We start from the raw sequence: 16,387 nt of genomic DNA, 5'->3' as shown, positions 1-16,387 counted from the left end.
CATTCCTGCAGGATTTTTGAGCACGACAAATTTGTGATGGTAAATGCCCATTGAAACATATTGCAAATGCACGTGCATTTGCAATATGATTCTATAGTGAAAAAAACATCACCAAATGGACATGATGAAATCAACACAACGAGTGATGGAAAGGAACAACTATCACTGCCCGGCCATCCTGTGTTCATCAGGCCAGTCAATTTTGCATTTCTGCAGTATTTTTGATCATGTCAAATTTCTTATGGCATTTGGCCCCAAAAAGAGTGACTTTTGACTTCCTATGAAATCATATTGCAAATGGAGAAACCATATGCCTTATGCACAAGTTTTTTAAAAATGATGATGATAAATGTAATAAAATATGATAAAGTATGTTGATACAGTTCTTATACATGTGTAATTGACACAAAAATCGAAAGAATTTTGAAAAACTGTCCAGAAAGCACTTTTTTAAGGGTGTGTGAAGTTTTTTCAGAATTTCTGCTATTTTTTACTTTTGACCTCCTATGAAATCATATTGCAAAGGGACAAAACATATGCCTTATGCACAAGTTAAAAAAATAATGATAATAAAATTGGACAAAAGTATATTCATACAGTTCTTACACATGTGTAATTGACAAAAAAAAAATCGAAAGAATTTCGAAAAACAGTCCAGAAAGCACTGTTTAAAGGGGTTGACTCAAATTCAAGACTCAAATTCCGAACAGAACGCCCATCCTGGTAGATCTAAACCTAATTCAGCTTGAAGTGATCGGATGACAGAAGTCACATTTAGGTGCCAGGTGTAACTGAGGCTGTAGATGCTCCATATCCATTACTTTGAGTGTCTTATATAATATTATTAAATGTGTTTCTTTCTGTGTTGCAGGGGCAGTCAAGAAATGGAACGGCAAGGCCACAGAACATGACATAAGCAGAGCTGTGGGAGACCACCTCAAGCCCCTGGTAGAGCCCGGGGTGGTGTTTACCACTCCACCACGCCTTCAGCAGGCTGGAAAAGTGGGATTGATATATTTGTTTCAGTTTTCAGGAATTGAATCCTTTGACATATTGTTGATTTCAACATTTTTCCTTTTCAACAATAATGCACTGGATTCATTGAAGTCGGTTAATCTGTTTTGCAATTTGAAAATATATATCAAGAGTTAGATATATAGCACATTTCAGACATGGACAAATAAAAACAATGGAAATAAAAACGGAAATATTTACTACACAACAAAACATAAGAGGATTAATAAAGCAAAAATAGTGCAATGCCAATGTGGTAACAACTCCTTTTTTTGTTAATCAAATAAATAGTACTCTTTCAATTCAGAACCTGGATTTTTCCCCTGATGAGGCTAATATCCATATCATGCTGAAATCAATAGAACAGGGGACAAACGTTTAGGGTTCTACACTGTGACATCATTAAGATACTCCTACTACAGTGTTAAAACATCATTAAAATACTCCTACTACAATGTTAAAACATCATTAAAATACTCCTACTACAATGTTAAAACATCATTAAAATACTCCTACTACAATGTTAAAACATTCTACATTGTGACATCATTAAAATACTCCTACTACAATGTTAAAACATTCTACATTGTGACATCATTAAAATACTCCTACTACAATGTTAAAACATTCTACATTGTAACATTATTTCATTGATATCATGAAACAACTCCTTCATGTATTTTCTGATGTTTAATAAGAGATCGATTATCAGAGTATCTCTTGTCACATTGATCACAACTATGTGACTTCTCTCCTGTGTGTCTTCTCTGGTGCTTAGTCAAGTTACCAGACTCAGTAAATCTCTTCCCACATTGATCACAGCTATATGGTTTATCTCCTGTGTGTGTTCTCTGATGCTTAGTCAAGTTACCAGGCTCAGTAAAAGTCTTCCCACATTGATCACAGCTAAAATATTTCTCTCCTGTGTGTGTTCTCTGGTGCCTAGTCAGCTGACTAGACTGAGTAAAACTCTTCCCACATTGATCACAGCTATAAGGTTTCTCTCCTGTGTGTGTTCTCTGGTGAACTATCAGGCTGCTTAAGTGACTAAAATTCTTCCCACATTGATCACAGCTATAAGGCTTCTCTCCTGTGTGTATTCTCTGGTGTGATTTTAAATGTCCTGATATCAGAAAACGCTTCCCACAGTCTGTGCAGTGGAAAGATTTCTCTCCCATGTGTGTTCTCTGGTGTATAGTCAGCTTGCACAATGTAGTAAAACCCTTCCCACATTGATAACAGCTATAAGGTTTCTCTCCAGTGTGAATTCTCTGGTGTGCTTTTAGTGACTCTGATCTTGAGTAACTCTTCCCACAGTCAGAGCAGTGGAAAGGTTTCTCTCCTGTGTGTGTTCTCTGGTGTATAGTCAGGCGGCTAGATGTAGTAAAACTCTTCCCACATTGAGAACAGCTGTAAGGTTTCTCTCCAGTGTGAATTCTCTGGTGTGCTTTTAGTGAATCTGATCTTGCGTAACTATTCCCGCAGACAGAGCAGTGGTGAGGTTTCATTCCTGTGGGTCTCTGCTGGAATTTGAGATGTTCTGAAGTGGAGAGACTCGTCTCTGCCTCGTCAGCTTCATGATGTAATTGGGGCTCCCCAGAGGACCCACGGTAGTCTTGTCTCTCTTCTGTGTGAACGACAAAGTCAGGCAGGTGGTTAAAGGCCCACAACAGCAGAAATCCATTGTTTATTTGAGCTAAGGTAATGTTAAGTTATATATATATATATAATGTTTGTGTCATTGCTGCAAATCAACTGTTTTATACTTTAAAAAAAAAAACAAATTCAACCAGTAAAATGCTCTTTGGCTAGCTTTCCTACCAGCCTGTCAATGAGCGTTTAGCATTCAAGCTAACAACTTCTGCATCCAAAATAGGTATTTTGCAACTTTCACAACCAAATATGTGACCCGCCGTCTCTATTCAGTCTTATGTAGCAACCTTTTAAATTGTGTTTTTTTTATTGTTTACATTGGATAAAAGTACAGACTGAGCTTCTAAATGGCGTATCATAAACTGTAGTTGGAGGAGACATGAGAAAGTAATGACTCAGAGCTTCTAAATGGTATCATAAACTGTAGTTGGAGGAAACATGAGGAAGTAATGACTCAGAGCTTCTAAATGGTATCATAAACTGTAGTTGGAGGAAACATGAGGAAGTAATGACTGAGAGCTTCTACATGGCGTATCATAAACTGTAGTTGGAAGAAACATGAGGAAGTAATGTAGATTTTAAATTACCCTTAGAATCCCATTCAGGACAAAAGGGCATTCCAAAGGTTTCTGTGATTTTCACACTTGCTCTACATTAATCATTGGGAAACATATATTTAGAAAAGGAATACTTTCACCAAATTGCCTAAACGGATTCTCTGAACATTATATCACCAGGTTCCCCCATTAGGCAAAACATTAACAGTATTTATCTCACCAGGTTCCCCCATTAGGCAAACCATTAACAATATTTATCTCACCAAGTTCCCCCATTGGGCAAACCATTAACAATATTTATCTCACCAGGTTCCCCCATTGGGCAAACCATTAACAATATTTATCTCACCAGGTTCCCCCATTGGGCAAACCATTAACAATATTTATCTCACCAGGTTCCCCATTGGGCAAACCATTAACAATATTTATCTCACCAGGTTCCCCCATTGGGCAAACCATTAACAATATTTATCTCACCAGGTTCCCCCATTAGGCAAACCATTAACAGTATTTATCTCACCAGGTTCCCTCATTAGGCAAACCATTAACAGTATTTATCTCACCAGGTTCCCCCATTAGGCAAACCATGAACAGTATTTATCTCACCAGGTTCCCCCATTGGGCAAACCATTAACAATATTTATCTCACCAGGTTCCCCCATTATGCAAACCATTAACAGTATTTATCTCACCAAGTTCCCCCATTATGCAAACCATTAACAGTATTTATCTCACCAAGTTCCCCCATTTGGCAAACCATTATCATTACTACATTGTCTATTGTTGTATATCTTCAGTGCTGCTCTTTGTTCACGCCCATTTATCATCTTTCACACCCTCTCGAGCCTTAGACCCGCCCATCTCTTAAAGAATTCACATTGGAACATGAGAATGTGGCCATGTGATAAAGCAGTGAGGCCTAAAAAAACAAAGATGTCAACAATAAAATACTTTATTAACTTCAAGTAGATTACAATTAGGAAAAACCTAAAACACAAGAAGGTCAAAACAATATCTAGACCTAGGTGTATATATTTTTTATTTCACCTTTATTTAACTAGGCAAGTCAGTTACAAATTCTTATTTTCAATGACGGCCTAGGAACAGTGGGTTAACTGGTCTTGGAACAGTGGGTTAACTGGCCTAGGAACAGTGGGTTAACTGGCCTAGGAACAGTGGGTTAACTGGCCTATAAACAGTGGGTTAACTGGCCTAGGAACAGTGGGTTAACTGGCCTAGGAACAGTGGGTTAACTGGCCTAGGAACAGTGGGTTAACTGGCCTATAAACAGTGGGTTAACTGGCCTAGGAACAGTGGGTTAACTGGCCTAGGAACAGTGGGTTAACTGGCCTATAGACAGTGGGTTAACTGGCCTAGGAACAGTGGGTTAACTGGCCTAGGAACAGTGGGTTAACTGGCCTAGGAACGGGGGAACAGTGGGTTAACTGCCTGTTCAGCGGCAGAACCACTGATTTGAACCTTGTCAGGATGGGTGATTTGAATTTGCAACCTTCTGGTTACTAGTCCAACGCTCTAACCACTAGCCTACCCTGCCACCCCAGTTTTTAAGATTAGGACTTTTGTAATGAAGAGACCATGGACATTAAATTAAAAGACCATGGACATTACATTAAAAGACCATGGACATTAAATTTAAAAAAATATGCTTTCAGGTTAGATGAATTTGTTCATATCATAACCAAAGTTACTCAAAGGATCTGATGGGGCGGAAGGTATCCTAGTGGTTAGAGCGTTGGGCCAGTAACCGAAAGGTTGCTAGATCCAATCCCTGAGCTGTCAAGATAAACATCTTGCCTAGTTAAATAAAGTTTTTTTTAAGTGTTGTGTATTTGTATGGTGTACCATCTCCACTAAATTATAACCTCTTGAGGTTCTGCTCACCTGAGTTGAATACCTCATTGTATGTGTAGACCAGACTATTTACCAAGTGAGTTTACATCTGTATTTTTCTTAGCTGTCTATTTACCACCACAAACTAATGCTGGCACTAACACCACACTCAACGCGTTGTATAGGGCCATAAGCAAACAAGAAAACACTCATCCAGGGGCCACTCCGGTGATTTTAATGCAAGAAAACAGAAATCTATTTGATGTTATTTCTACCTGTGCAACTGATGTTATTTCTACCTGTGCAACTAAGCTCGTATAACTCCATTGTTTGTAAACCAACACTGTATAGCCTCATTATGACATCATGGATTAATTCTAGAATATACTATATAGCCTAGAAACCTGGTTAAACTATCCTTATGACATCATGGATGAATTCTAGAATATACTATATAGCCTAAAAACCTGGTTAAACTTTCATTATGACATCATGGATGGCCAGTCCTTGTATTCATAGTGTAGTGAATTCAGGGGGAGGCCCTGAGCTGAACTCAAACCTGGGTCCAGCGACTGTCAAGCCAACGCCTTATAACTGTTATTCCAAGATGTTTAAACCTATGGATGCAAGGACTGACCACTGGCTATACATCAATAATTTAAAAGTGAAAATATGGATGTAGCAATTGCATATTTCCCCTTTAACACCACTCATCAGTTCAACAACTGCAAAGTTTGTGCCTCTGTTTTTAAGACAGTACTTACTAGTGTAAATCGAGGAACGGTTTCTCAAAACCATTTTACAGCTAAGTTCATCATTACAACCATCGGACACCTTAATAAGATGCGTTAGGGAAACCGGGCCCAGATATGCAGTTTCCTCCTCTTCTTCCTCCTTTTTCTGTGTGACAGTCATCTCTCCTTCCTTCACTCCAAACACGGCATCCTCCTCTTTCTCTTCCTCCTCTTCTTTTACTGCAACTTCCTCTTTCACTCTGAACGCGTCTTCCTCTTCTTTAACGGAAACGTCTTTCTCTTCTTCTTTCACGGTAACAGTCTCACCCTCTACTTGTTTTTGTATTGTAACATCCTCCTCTTCCTCCTCCTCTTTCACAAGATCCTCTTTCTCCGTCCAGCAGACCTCTTCTTTAACAGGAGGAGAGTAGCTTAGTGAACTCATGGTCAGAGATGTTAGCTAGCTAGGCTAATGCTAACTTAACCAGCCCGCTAGCTGACTAATAACAACACCGTAAATATGAAATTAAATCGGATAACTAACCAGACGACAGAAGTGGGTTTAAAATACAGTGGCTACGCGAACCCGTCGAAAGAGCTTTATTGGTTCGTCTATTTTGTCTAGCAAGCTACGGAGTTGCCTGACTAACTGTTGCCGCTGATGAGTCGGGGTTGAAAGAAGCGTTCCGTCCACTAGATTATACGTCACACCAGCAGCATCGCCTTAGTTTCAGACCGCCATCTGCTGACTGGAGTGGGAAACGCAGTTGAGTAAAATGTATCTATTTTATTTTCAGACAAGTTGAAGGGTAGGAAGCATGATTTTTTTTTACACACAAATGAAACAACACAGTGTGGTTAAAGAGTTAGTAACTTAGTTGTAATCACGATCTGGTTATCTATTAAGTACAAACAGTTATGTTTTTGCGTTATTACATATTTATTAATTTATTTCTACCCACAATGCACAATTTTGCAATGTCAAATTGATATACTCTGTGCTACCGAGTTCATATGGCCAGAATCCATCTCATATCTTCTCCCACTGCGTAAAGTGTGGTCGTGCAATAACTCAATTCGCTCTTGCTCTCCTTTTAGCGCCATTTTAACGCAAAACGTAGTCCACTCTGTTTGTTGCAGATTCTAGTTATGGAAACAGAAAAATGTATTTAGATCAAACGTTTCATCGATGAGAAAATGTGCAGAATGTTGGACAAAATCCATTTCACTCTATCATCTCCCACTCATCTTTCACTGGGCTTCCTCTCATCGCCATATTTGGTAGTGAGTAAAAAGTACATCCTGCTCCTCTCCTCTCTACCTCACGTCCCCTCACAGTCCCTTCAGTTTCCCCTAATGTCCCCTCACAGTCCCTTCAGTTTCCCCTAACGTCCCCTCACAGTCCCTTCAGTTTCCCCTATATCCCGTTAGATTGGCTGCTCAGCCTACCTAAATTATCCCTCACCCATCATAGCCCTGCAATTCCCAACCAATCAGAGCGCTTCGAAATGCGCATCCGGACACTACACCCGCCCACTCAGGTCAGAGTGTTGTTGTTGTCCGAAGGGAGAAGACGCCTGTTTGTGAGGACTTTTTATTGACGACAGTAACACAAATGTCTGAATGTTGTGAGGGCATCGAAATATAAGCATTTCACTGTTGTATTCGGCGCATGTGACAAATAAACATAATACAATTAGATTTGATATCTTTCAGACATACAGTACCAGTCAAAAGTTGGACAAACGAGCTCCTTATAAGCACCAAAAACGCTGTTTTGACAACTGGCAATAAATATATTGGGGGGAAATCAGGTTGAAACTGCTGTTGAAACTAACAACTAAAATACCACATGGAAATGGGAGATATCTTTTGGAATTTTAAAATCTTTTATCTCACTGGTTAGATAATCTGCAGAAGACAGTCAGCTACATTTCAGAGTGATGCATTTAAATGTAGAGGTCCCCAGAACGAAGAGAAATGCAACACTTACTTCACTCATATTGAAATCACTTTGAAATCAATTGCGCGAGAGGGAGGAGATGAGGTTGCACATCCTGATTAAACGAACAGCTCTAAAACCACATGGAATCTGGGTTTAATGTGTACATCACTGGTTAGAGGACAACCTGTGGTAAACAGCTCGCTACATTTTGAAGTGTTGCATTTTGATTCAAGTGGATCACCGACGAGATAAGTGTAACGCAACACTTTTTGTTCATCACATAAATAGTACTCTTTCATTTCAGGATCTGGATTTTTCCCCTGATGAGGCTAATATCCATCAATAGAACAGGGGGGGGCAAACGTTTAGGGTTCTACATTATGACATCATTAAAATACTTCTACTACAATGTTAAAACATTCTACATTGTGACATCATTAGAATACTATCCATGTCATGATGAAATCAATAGATCAGGGGGCAAACATTTAGGGTTCTACATTGTGACATTTTATTGTTATCATGGAACAACTCCTTCATGTATTTTCTGATGTCTAATCAGAGACCTTTTACCAGAGTATCTCTTCCCACATTGATCACAGCTATACGATTTCTCTCCTGTGTGTGTTCTCTGGTGTGCAGTCAGCTGGCTAGATGAAACAAAACTCTTCCCACATTGATCACAGCTATAACATTTCTCTCCTGTGTGTGTTCTCTGGTGTACAGTCAGCTGGCTAGATGAAACAAAACTCTTCCCACATTGATCACAGCTATAAGGTTTCTCTCCCGTGTGAATTCTTTGGTGCGTTTTCAGGCTGCTTGGAACATTAAAACTCTTCCCACAGTCAGTGCAGCTATAAGGTTTCTCTCCTGTGTGAATTCTCTGGTGTCTTTTCAGGCTGCTTAGATCAGTAAATCTCTTCCCACATTGATCACAGCTATAAGGTTTCTCTCCTGTATGGATTCTCTGATGTCTTTTGAGGTCTGCTGAAGAGGTGAATCTCTTCCCACAGTCAGAGCAGCGTTGAGGTTTCTTCCCTGTGCGTTTCCGCTTCTGTTTCTTGAGATGTTCTGATGCGGAAAAACTCTCCTCTTCAGCTTCATGATGTTGTTGAGGCTCCCCAGAGGATCCACGATCGTCATGTCTCTCTCCTGTGTGAACAACAAAAACAAAGCCAGACAGAATATTTTTTTCCACCTTAGTAGTAAAGTGGATGATTGTCGGCTAGAAATAAGTTTTTAAAAATCCTAAGCAGTGTGCCAGACAACTTTGATCACCAATATAGACCCCATTCTGTGTTTGCTAAAATTTTGCCACGAGGGCCGATGCACACACAATTTGGTTATGGATGTAGTATATCTGGTTATGAGGAAACCGCTAGTTATGTATGTAGTATATCTGCTAATGAGGAAACCACTAGTTATGGATGTAGCATATCTGGTAATGAGGAAACCACTAGTTATGGATGTAGTATATCTGGTAATGAGGAAACCACTAGTTATGGATGTAGCATATCTGGTAATGAGGAAACCACTAGTTATGGATGTAGTATATCTGGTAATGAGGAAACCACTAGTTATGGATGTAGTATATCTGGTAATGAAGAAACCACTAGTTATGGATGTAGTATATCTGCTAATGAGGAAACCACTAGTTATGGATGTAGTATATCTGGTAATGAGGAAACCACTAGTTATGGATGTAGTATATCTGGTAATGAGGAAACCACTAGTTATGGATGTAGTATATCTGGTAATGAGGAAACCACTAGTTATGGATGTAGTATATCTGGTAATGAGGAAACCACTAGTTATGGATGTAGTATATCTGGTAATGAGGAAAAAAATCAAACAACCGTAGAACTAACCGGAGCTGTAATCAAGGGTAATCTGAGGGCTTGTACGCATGTTGTAAGGCAGGTCCTCACAAGACATCACTGGCAACAACGTCGCCTATGGGAAGAAACCTACCGTCGCTGGACCAGGCACGACTGGCAAACAGTGCTCTTCGCTGATGAGTCGCGGTTTTGTCTCACCAGGGGCGATGGTCGGATTTGCGTTTTTCATCGAAGGAATGGGCGTTACACCGAGGCCTGTATTCTGGAGCAGGATCGATTTGGAGGTGGAGGGTCCGTCATGGTCTGGGGCGGTGTGTCACAGCATCATTGGACTGAGCTTGTTGTCATTGCAGACAATATCAACGCTGTGCATTACAGAGAAGACATTCTCCTCCCTCATGTGGTACCCTTCCTGCAGGCTCATCCTGACATGACCCTACAGCATGACAATGCCAGCAGCCACACTGCTCGTACTGTGGGTGATTTCCCACAAGACAGGAATGTCAGTGTTCTGCCATGGCAAGCGAAGAGGCCAGTTCACAATCCCATTGAGCATGTCTGGGACCTGTTGGATCGGAGGGTGAGGGCTTGGGCCATTCCCCACAGAAATGTCTGGAAACTTGCAGGTGACTTGGTGGAAGAGTGCGGTAACATCTCACAGCAAGAACTGGCAGATCTGGTGCAGTCCATGAGGAGGAGATGCACTGCAGTACTTAATGCAGCTGGTGGACACACCAGATACTGACTGTTACTTTTGATTTTGACCCCCCCCCCTTTGTTCAGGGACACATTATTGCATTTCTGTTAGTCACATGTCTGTGGAACTTGTTTAGTTTATCTCTCAGTTGTTGAATCTTGTTATGTTCATACAAATATTTACACATGTTAAGTTTGCTGAAAATAAACACAGTTGACAGTGAGAGGACATTTCTTTTTTTGCTGAGTTTAGTCCTTGTATCTTAACATCATTGTTTGTGGTTAATCTATTTTCTATCTAAATGAAAATTCTACCAATTTTAAAGTAACTTTTATTGCCATTGCCAACTGTGTAAAAATAACCTACATAAAGCCAACAAATAAAAACATTGCAGCCTGCAGTTAGAAAATATCCTGATAAAAATAAATCTCTTATAAATCACATTGGCTTCACATGGCCTGTCTGCTATGAACTGGAAACATTGGCTACACATGGCCTGTCTGCTATGAACTGGAAACATTGGCTACACATGGCCTGTCTGCTATGAACTGGAAACATTGGCTACACATGGCCTGTCTGCTAGGAACTGGAAACATTGGCTACACATGGCCTGTCTGCTAGGAACTGGAAACATTGGCTACACATGGCCTGTCTGCTAGGAACTGGAAACATTGGCTACACATGGCCTGTCTGCTATGAACTGGAAACATTGGCTTCACATGGCCTGTCTGCTATGAACTGGAAACATTGGCTACACATGGCCTGTCTGCTATGAACTGGAAACATTGGCTTCACATGGCCTGTCTGCTATGAACTGGAAACATTGGCTACACATGGCCTGTCTGCTAGGAACTGGAAACATTGGCTACACGTGGCCTGTCTGCTATGAACTGGAAACATTGGCTACACGTGGCCTGTCTGCTATGAACTGGAAACATTGGCTACACATGGCCTGTCTGCTAGGAACTGGAAACATTGGCTACACATGGCCTGTCTGCTAGGAACTGGAAACATTGGCTACACATGGCCTGTCTGCTAGGAACTGGAAACATTGGCTACACATGGCCTGTCTGCTAGGAACTGGAAACATTGGCTACACATGGCCTGTCTGCTAGGAACTGGAAACATTGGCTACACATGGCCTGTCTGCTAGGAACTGGAAACATTGGCTACACATGGCCTGTCTGCTAGGAACTGGAAACATTGGATTAACTTGGTCTGAACTCACAACATTGTATTAAATATTCTGGGCCGTCAGAGTTTCCTGCCCCAGTGAGCCCTGGACAGACAGACACAGCTGAAGGCCAAGGGATAATTAGTAATCAGGTAGGGATATTTTATGACGTTTCCATTGGATCAGATGATTCATTAAAATGTTAAAATTATCGCTTGCACAGTGCTCCTTGGGATGTTTAAAGCTTGGGAAATCTTTTTGTATCCAAATCCGGCTTTAAACTTCTTCACAACAGTATCTCGGACCTGCCTGGTGTGTTCCTTGTTCTTCATGATGCTCTCTGCGCTTTTAACGGACCTCTGAGACTATCACAGTGCAGGTGCATTTATACGGAGACTTGATTACACACAGGTGGATTGTATTTATCATCATTAGTCATTTAGGTCAACATTGGATCATTCAGAGATCCTCACTGAACTTCTGGAGAGAGTTTGCTGCACTGAAAGTAAAGGGGCTGAATAATTTTGCACGCCCAATTTTTCAGTTTTTGATTTGTTAAAAAAGTTTGAAATATCCAATAAATGTCGTTCCACTTCATGATTGTGTCCCACTTGTTGTTGATTCTTCACAAAAAATACAGTTTTATATCTTTATGTTTGAAGCCTGAAATGTGGCAAAAGGTCGCAAAGTTCAAGGGGGCCGAATACTTTCGCAAGGCACTGTATATATATATAACATTACATGTGAACTTTAAAGGTGTAACTATTTCACACTGGCTTTGGTTAAAGGCAACTACAAACTCATACTAGTAATCATCTCTCCTACTGTAGTAGTATTGTTGTCATGCCAACACCTTAAAACCGTTACGCAAGAGGACTGAACTTCTTAACGAGGTCGCTAGGTTTGGGTTAAGGTTGCTACAGTAGCTTTCTCTATGAATCTGAGTGGTTACAGTGAGGGAAAAAGTATTTGATCCCCTGCTGATTTTGTACGTTTGCCCACTGACGAAGAAATGATCAGTCTATAATTTTAATGGTAGGTTTATTTGAACAGTGAGAAACAGAATAACAACAAAAATATCCAGAAAAACATGTCAAAATTGTTTAAAATTTATTTGCATTTTAATGAGTGAAATAAGTATTTGACCCCTCTGCAAAACATGACTTAGTACTTGGTGGCAAAACCCTTGTTGACAATCACAGAGGTCAGACGGTTCTTGTAGTTGGCCACCAGGTTTGCACACATCTCAGGAGGGTTTTTGTCCCACTCCTCTTTGCAGATTTTCTCCAAGTCATTAAGGTTTCGAGGCTGACGTTTGGCAACTCAAACCTTCAGCTCCCTCCACAGATTTTCTATGGGATTAAGGTCCAGAGACTGGCTAGGCCACTCCAGGACCTTAATGTGCTTCTTCTTGAGCCACTCCTTTGTTGCCTTGGCCGTGTGTTTTGGGTCATTGTCATGCTGGAATAGCCATCCAAGATCCATTTTCAATGCCCTGGTTGAGGGAAGGAGGTTCTCACCCAAGATTTGACAATACAGGTCCCCGTCCATCGTCCCTTTGATGCGGTGAAGATGTCCTGCCCCCTTAGCAGAAAAACACCCACAAAGCATAATGTTTCCACCTCCATGTTTGACGGTGGGGATGGTGTTCTTGGGGTCATAGGCAGCATTCCTCATCCTCCAAACACGGCGAGTTGAGTTGATGCCAAAGAGCTCCATTTTGGTCTCAACTGACCACAACACTTTCACCCAGTTGTATGAATCATTCAGATGTTCATTGGCAAACTTCAGACGGGCATGTATATGTGCTTTCTTGAGCAGGGGGACCTTGCGGGCGCTGCAGGATTTCAGTGTGTTACCAAATGTTTTCTTGGTGACTATGGTCCCAGCTGCCTTGACAAGATCCTCCCGTGTAGTTCTTGGCTGATTCCTCACCTTTCTCATGATCATTGCAACTCCACGAGGTGAGATCTTGCACGGAGCCCCATGCCGAGGGAGATTGACAGCTCTTTTGCGTTTCTTCCATTTGCAAATAATCGCACCAACTGTTATCACCTTCTCACCAAGCTGCTTGGCGATGGTCTTGTAGCCCATTCCAGTCTTGTGTAGGTCCACAATCTTGTCCCTGATATCCTTGGAGAGCTCTTTGGTCTTGGCCATGGTGGAGAGTTTGGATTCTGATTGATTGATTACTTCTGTGGACAGGTGTCTTTTATACAGGTAACAAACTGAGATTAGGAGCACTCCCTTTAAGAGTGTGTTCCTAATCTCAGTTTGTTACCTGTATAAAAAGACACCTGGGAGCCAAAAAATCTTTCTGATTGAGAGGGAGTCAAATTATTATTTCCCTCGTTAAAATGCAAATCAATTTATAACATTTTTGATATGCTTTTTTCTGTTGTTATTCTGTCTCTCACTGTTCAAATAAAATTACCATTAAAATTATAGACTGATCATTTCTTTGTCAGTGGGCAAATGTACTAAATCAGCAGGGGATCAAATGCATTTTTTCCTCACTGTACATTTCTCCAGCCGCTCAGCTGTTTACCAAACCATGTCTCATGGCTGACATTTTGTTGCTGTTTAAATCCCTTTAAAAAAAGCCACATCCATCAATCTGCAGTTCAACCAATAACAAAGCTGTAATTACACCACTGTTTTGGTAATTAGATGATGGATGGGGCTGGAGAAATGTAACTACTCTCAAATTCATAGACAGACCTATGGATGCAAGGACTGACCATCCATGATATCAACATTATAGTTTTAACCATGTTGAGGCTATACAGTGTTGATTTACATTGTTTCTAAACATTGGAGTAAAAAAAGCTTATTTGGGGTTCTGATGGGGTACAACAGTTGAACTAAGCTCATGAGGCATGTGTTATATTCTTCAAGAATCAATGGCTATAAATAAATGATTTACAAATACAGTGTTGGTTCACATTGTTTCTATAAATATATTCAGTGCATTTGGAAAGTATTCAGACCCCCCTTTTCCACATTTATTACGTTACAGCCTTATTCTAAAATTGATTAAATTAAATGTTTTCCTCATTAATCTACACACAATACACTCTAGTGATAACATGAAAAACTTTTTTTTTTTGCACATTTATTAAAATAAAAAACATGAATACCTTATTGACGTAAGTATTTAGACCCTAAATTGAGATTAGGTGCCTCCTGTTTCCTGACTCTCAGAGAAACAAGATTCTCTGGTCTGATTAAACTCTTTGGCCTGAATGCCAAGCATCACGTCTAGAGGAAACCTGGCACCATCCCTACGGCGGCAGGGACTGGAGGACTAGTCAGGCTTGAGGGAACTAGTCAGCATTGAGGGTAAGATGAACAGAGCAAGTACAGAGTACAGAGAGAGATCCTTGATGAATATCTTCTCCAGAGCGCTCAGAACCTCAGACTGGGGCGAAGGTTCACCTTCCAACAGGACAACGACTCTCAGCACACAGCCAAGACAACGCAGGAGTGGCTCCGGGACAAGACTTTGTTCTATGCAGAGAACAATGGGAGACAGTCCCCAAAGTGTGCCAAGCTTGTAGTATCTTACCCAAGAAGCCTCAAGGCTGTAATTGCTGCCATAAAAGTACTGAGGAAAGGGTCTGAATACTTATTAAATGTGATTTCAGTTGTTGTTTTTTGCAAAATTGCAATAATGTCTAAAAATCTGTTTTTGTTTTGTCATTGTGTGTAGATTGATATTGGAAAATATATATATAAACCGTTTTAAAATAAGCCTGTAACATATCGAGGGAAAAGCCAATGGGTCTGAATCATTTAAATGTACAGATAAGGCAGTTGTAGATTTACTAATTTATAGCCACACATCAGTTCAACAACTGCAGAGTTTGTGCCTCTGTTTTTAAAACAGTACTTACTAGTGTTAATCAGGGCACGGTTTCCCAAAACCATTTTATGGCTAAATTCTTCGTTACCATTGGATGCCTTAAGATGCGTTTGGGAAACCGGGCCCAGATATCCAGGTTCCTCCTCTTCTCCCTCCTCTTCCTTTTTCGATGTTACAGTCATCTCCCACTCCTCCTCTTTCACTCCAAAAACTGCATCCTCTTCCTCCTCTGCTTTTACTGGAACATCCTCCTCTTTCACTCTGAATGCGTCTTCCTCTTCTTTAACTGTAACAGCCTCACCCTCCACTTGTTTTTGTATTGTAACAGCCTCTTCTTCTTTCTCCTCTTTCACGACAACGTTCAGCCACAGTCCCTCTTTCTCCGTCCAGCAGACCGCCTCTTCTTTAGCAGGAGAGTAGCTAAGTGAACTCATGGTCGTGGATATTAGCTATCTAGGCTAATGAATGAGCCGCAATCTAAATTGCCATGAGCTGACCAATAACATCGGAAATATGAAATTTAATCGGATAACTAACTAGACGACAGAAGTGGGTTTAAAACACAGTGTCTAATATACGCGAAAACTTCTAAAGAGCTTTATCGGTTCGTCTATTTTGTCTACAAGCTACCGAGGTGTCTGACTTCATGTTGCTGATGTTGAAAGAAGCGTTCCGTCCACTAGATTATACCTCACACCAGCAGCATCACCTTAAAGTCTCAGACCGCCATCTGCTGACTGGAGTGGGTAACGCAGTTGAGAGAAAATGTAGAGTTTATATTCAGACAAAAAGTTAATCGGAAGGAAGCGTGAGTTTTTACCCACCAATGTAACAACACAGTTAAAGACTTAGTAACGTAGAAGCAGTCACAATCTGGTTACCTATATGTGCAAACTGTTATGTTTTCTCGTTATTACTGTAACGACCCTGGATTTATAAGCGTGGATATCGACTCTGCCGCGTTTGCCGATGGTCGATAGCGCGCCCGGGCTAGAAGGTTGAGGGTTCGAGACCTGCATCCTGTTGTTTCATTACACTACACATTTATTAACTTCCGAT

The 16,387-nt window shown here is 40.7% G+C and overlaps 1 protein-coding gene across 1 annotated transcript; it reads right to left on the bottom strand.

The window, feature by feature from the left end:
- Window positions 1–1,196: 1,196 nt before the first annotated feature.
- On the bottom strand, window positions 1,197–15,975 carry LOC135525657 (zinc finger protein ZFP2-like). Its single transcript, XM_064953414.1, has 4 exons — window positions 15,360–15,975; window positions 8,281–8,906; window positions 5,840–6,269; window positions 1,197–2,641 (listed from the first exon to the last, which is right to left on the bottom strand). The coding sequence occupies exons 1-4, from the start codon at window positions 15,760–15,762 to the stop codon at window positions 1,671–1,673; spliced, it is 2,430 nt and encodes an 809-aa protein (XP_064809486.1). The 5' UTR covers window positions 15,763–15,975; the 3' UTR covers window positions 1,197–1,670.
- Window positions 15,976–16,387: the final 412 nt, after the last annotated feature.

This window comes from Oncorhynchus masou, chromosome 5 (assembly GCF_036934945.1).
Source record: "Oncorhynchus masou masou isolate Uvic2021 chromosome 5, UVic_Omas_1.1, whole genome shotgun sequence".
NCBI classification, from domain to species: Eukaryota; Metazoa; Chordata; class Actinopteri; order Salmoniformes; family Salmonidae; genus Oncorhynchus; species Oncorhynchus masou.
The sequence above is the reverse complement of the archived record's forward strand: the minus strand, read 5'-3'. Positions and strand labels throughout refer to the sequence as shown.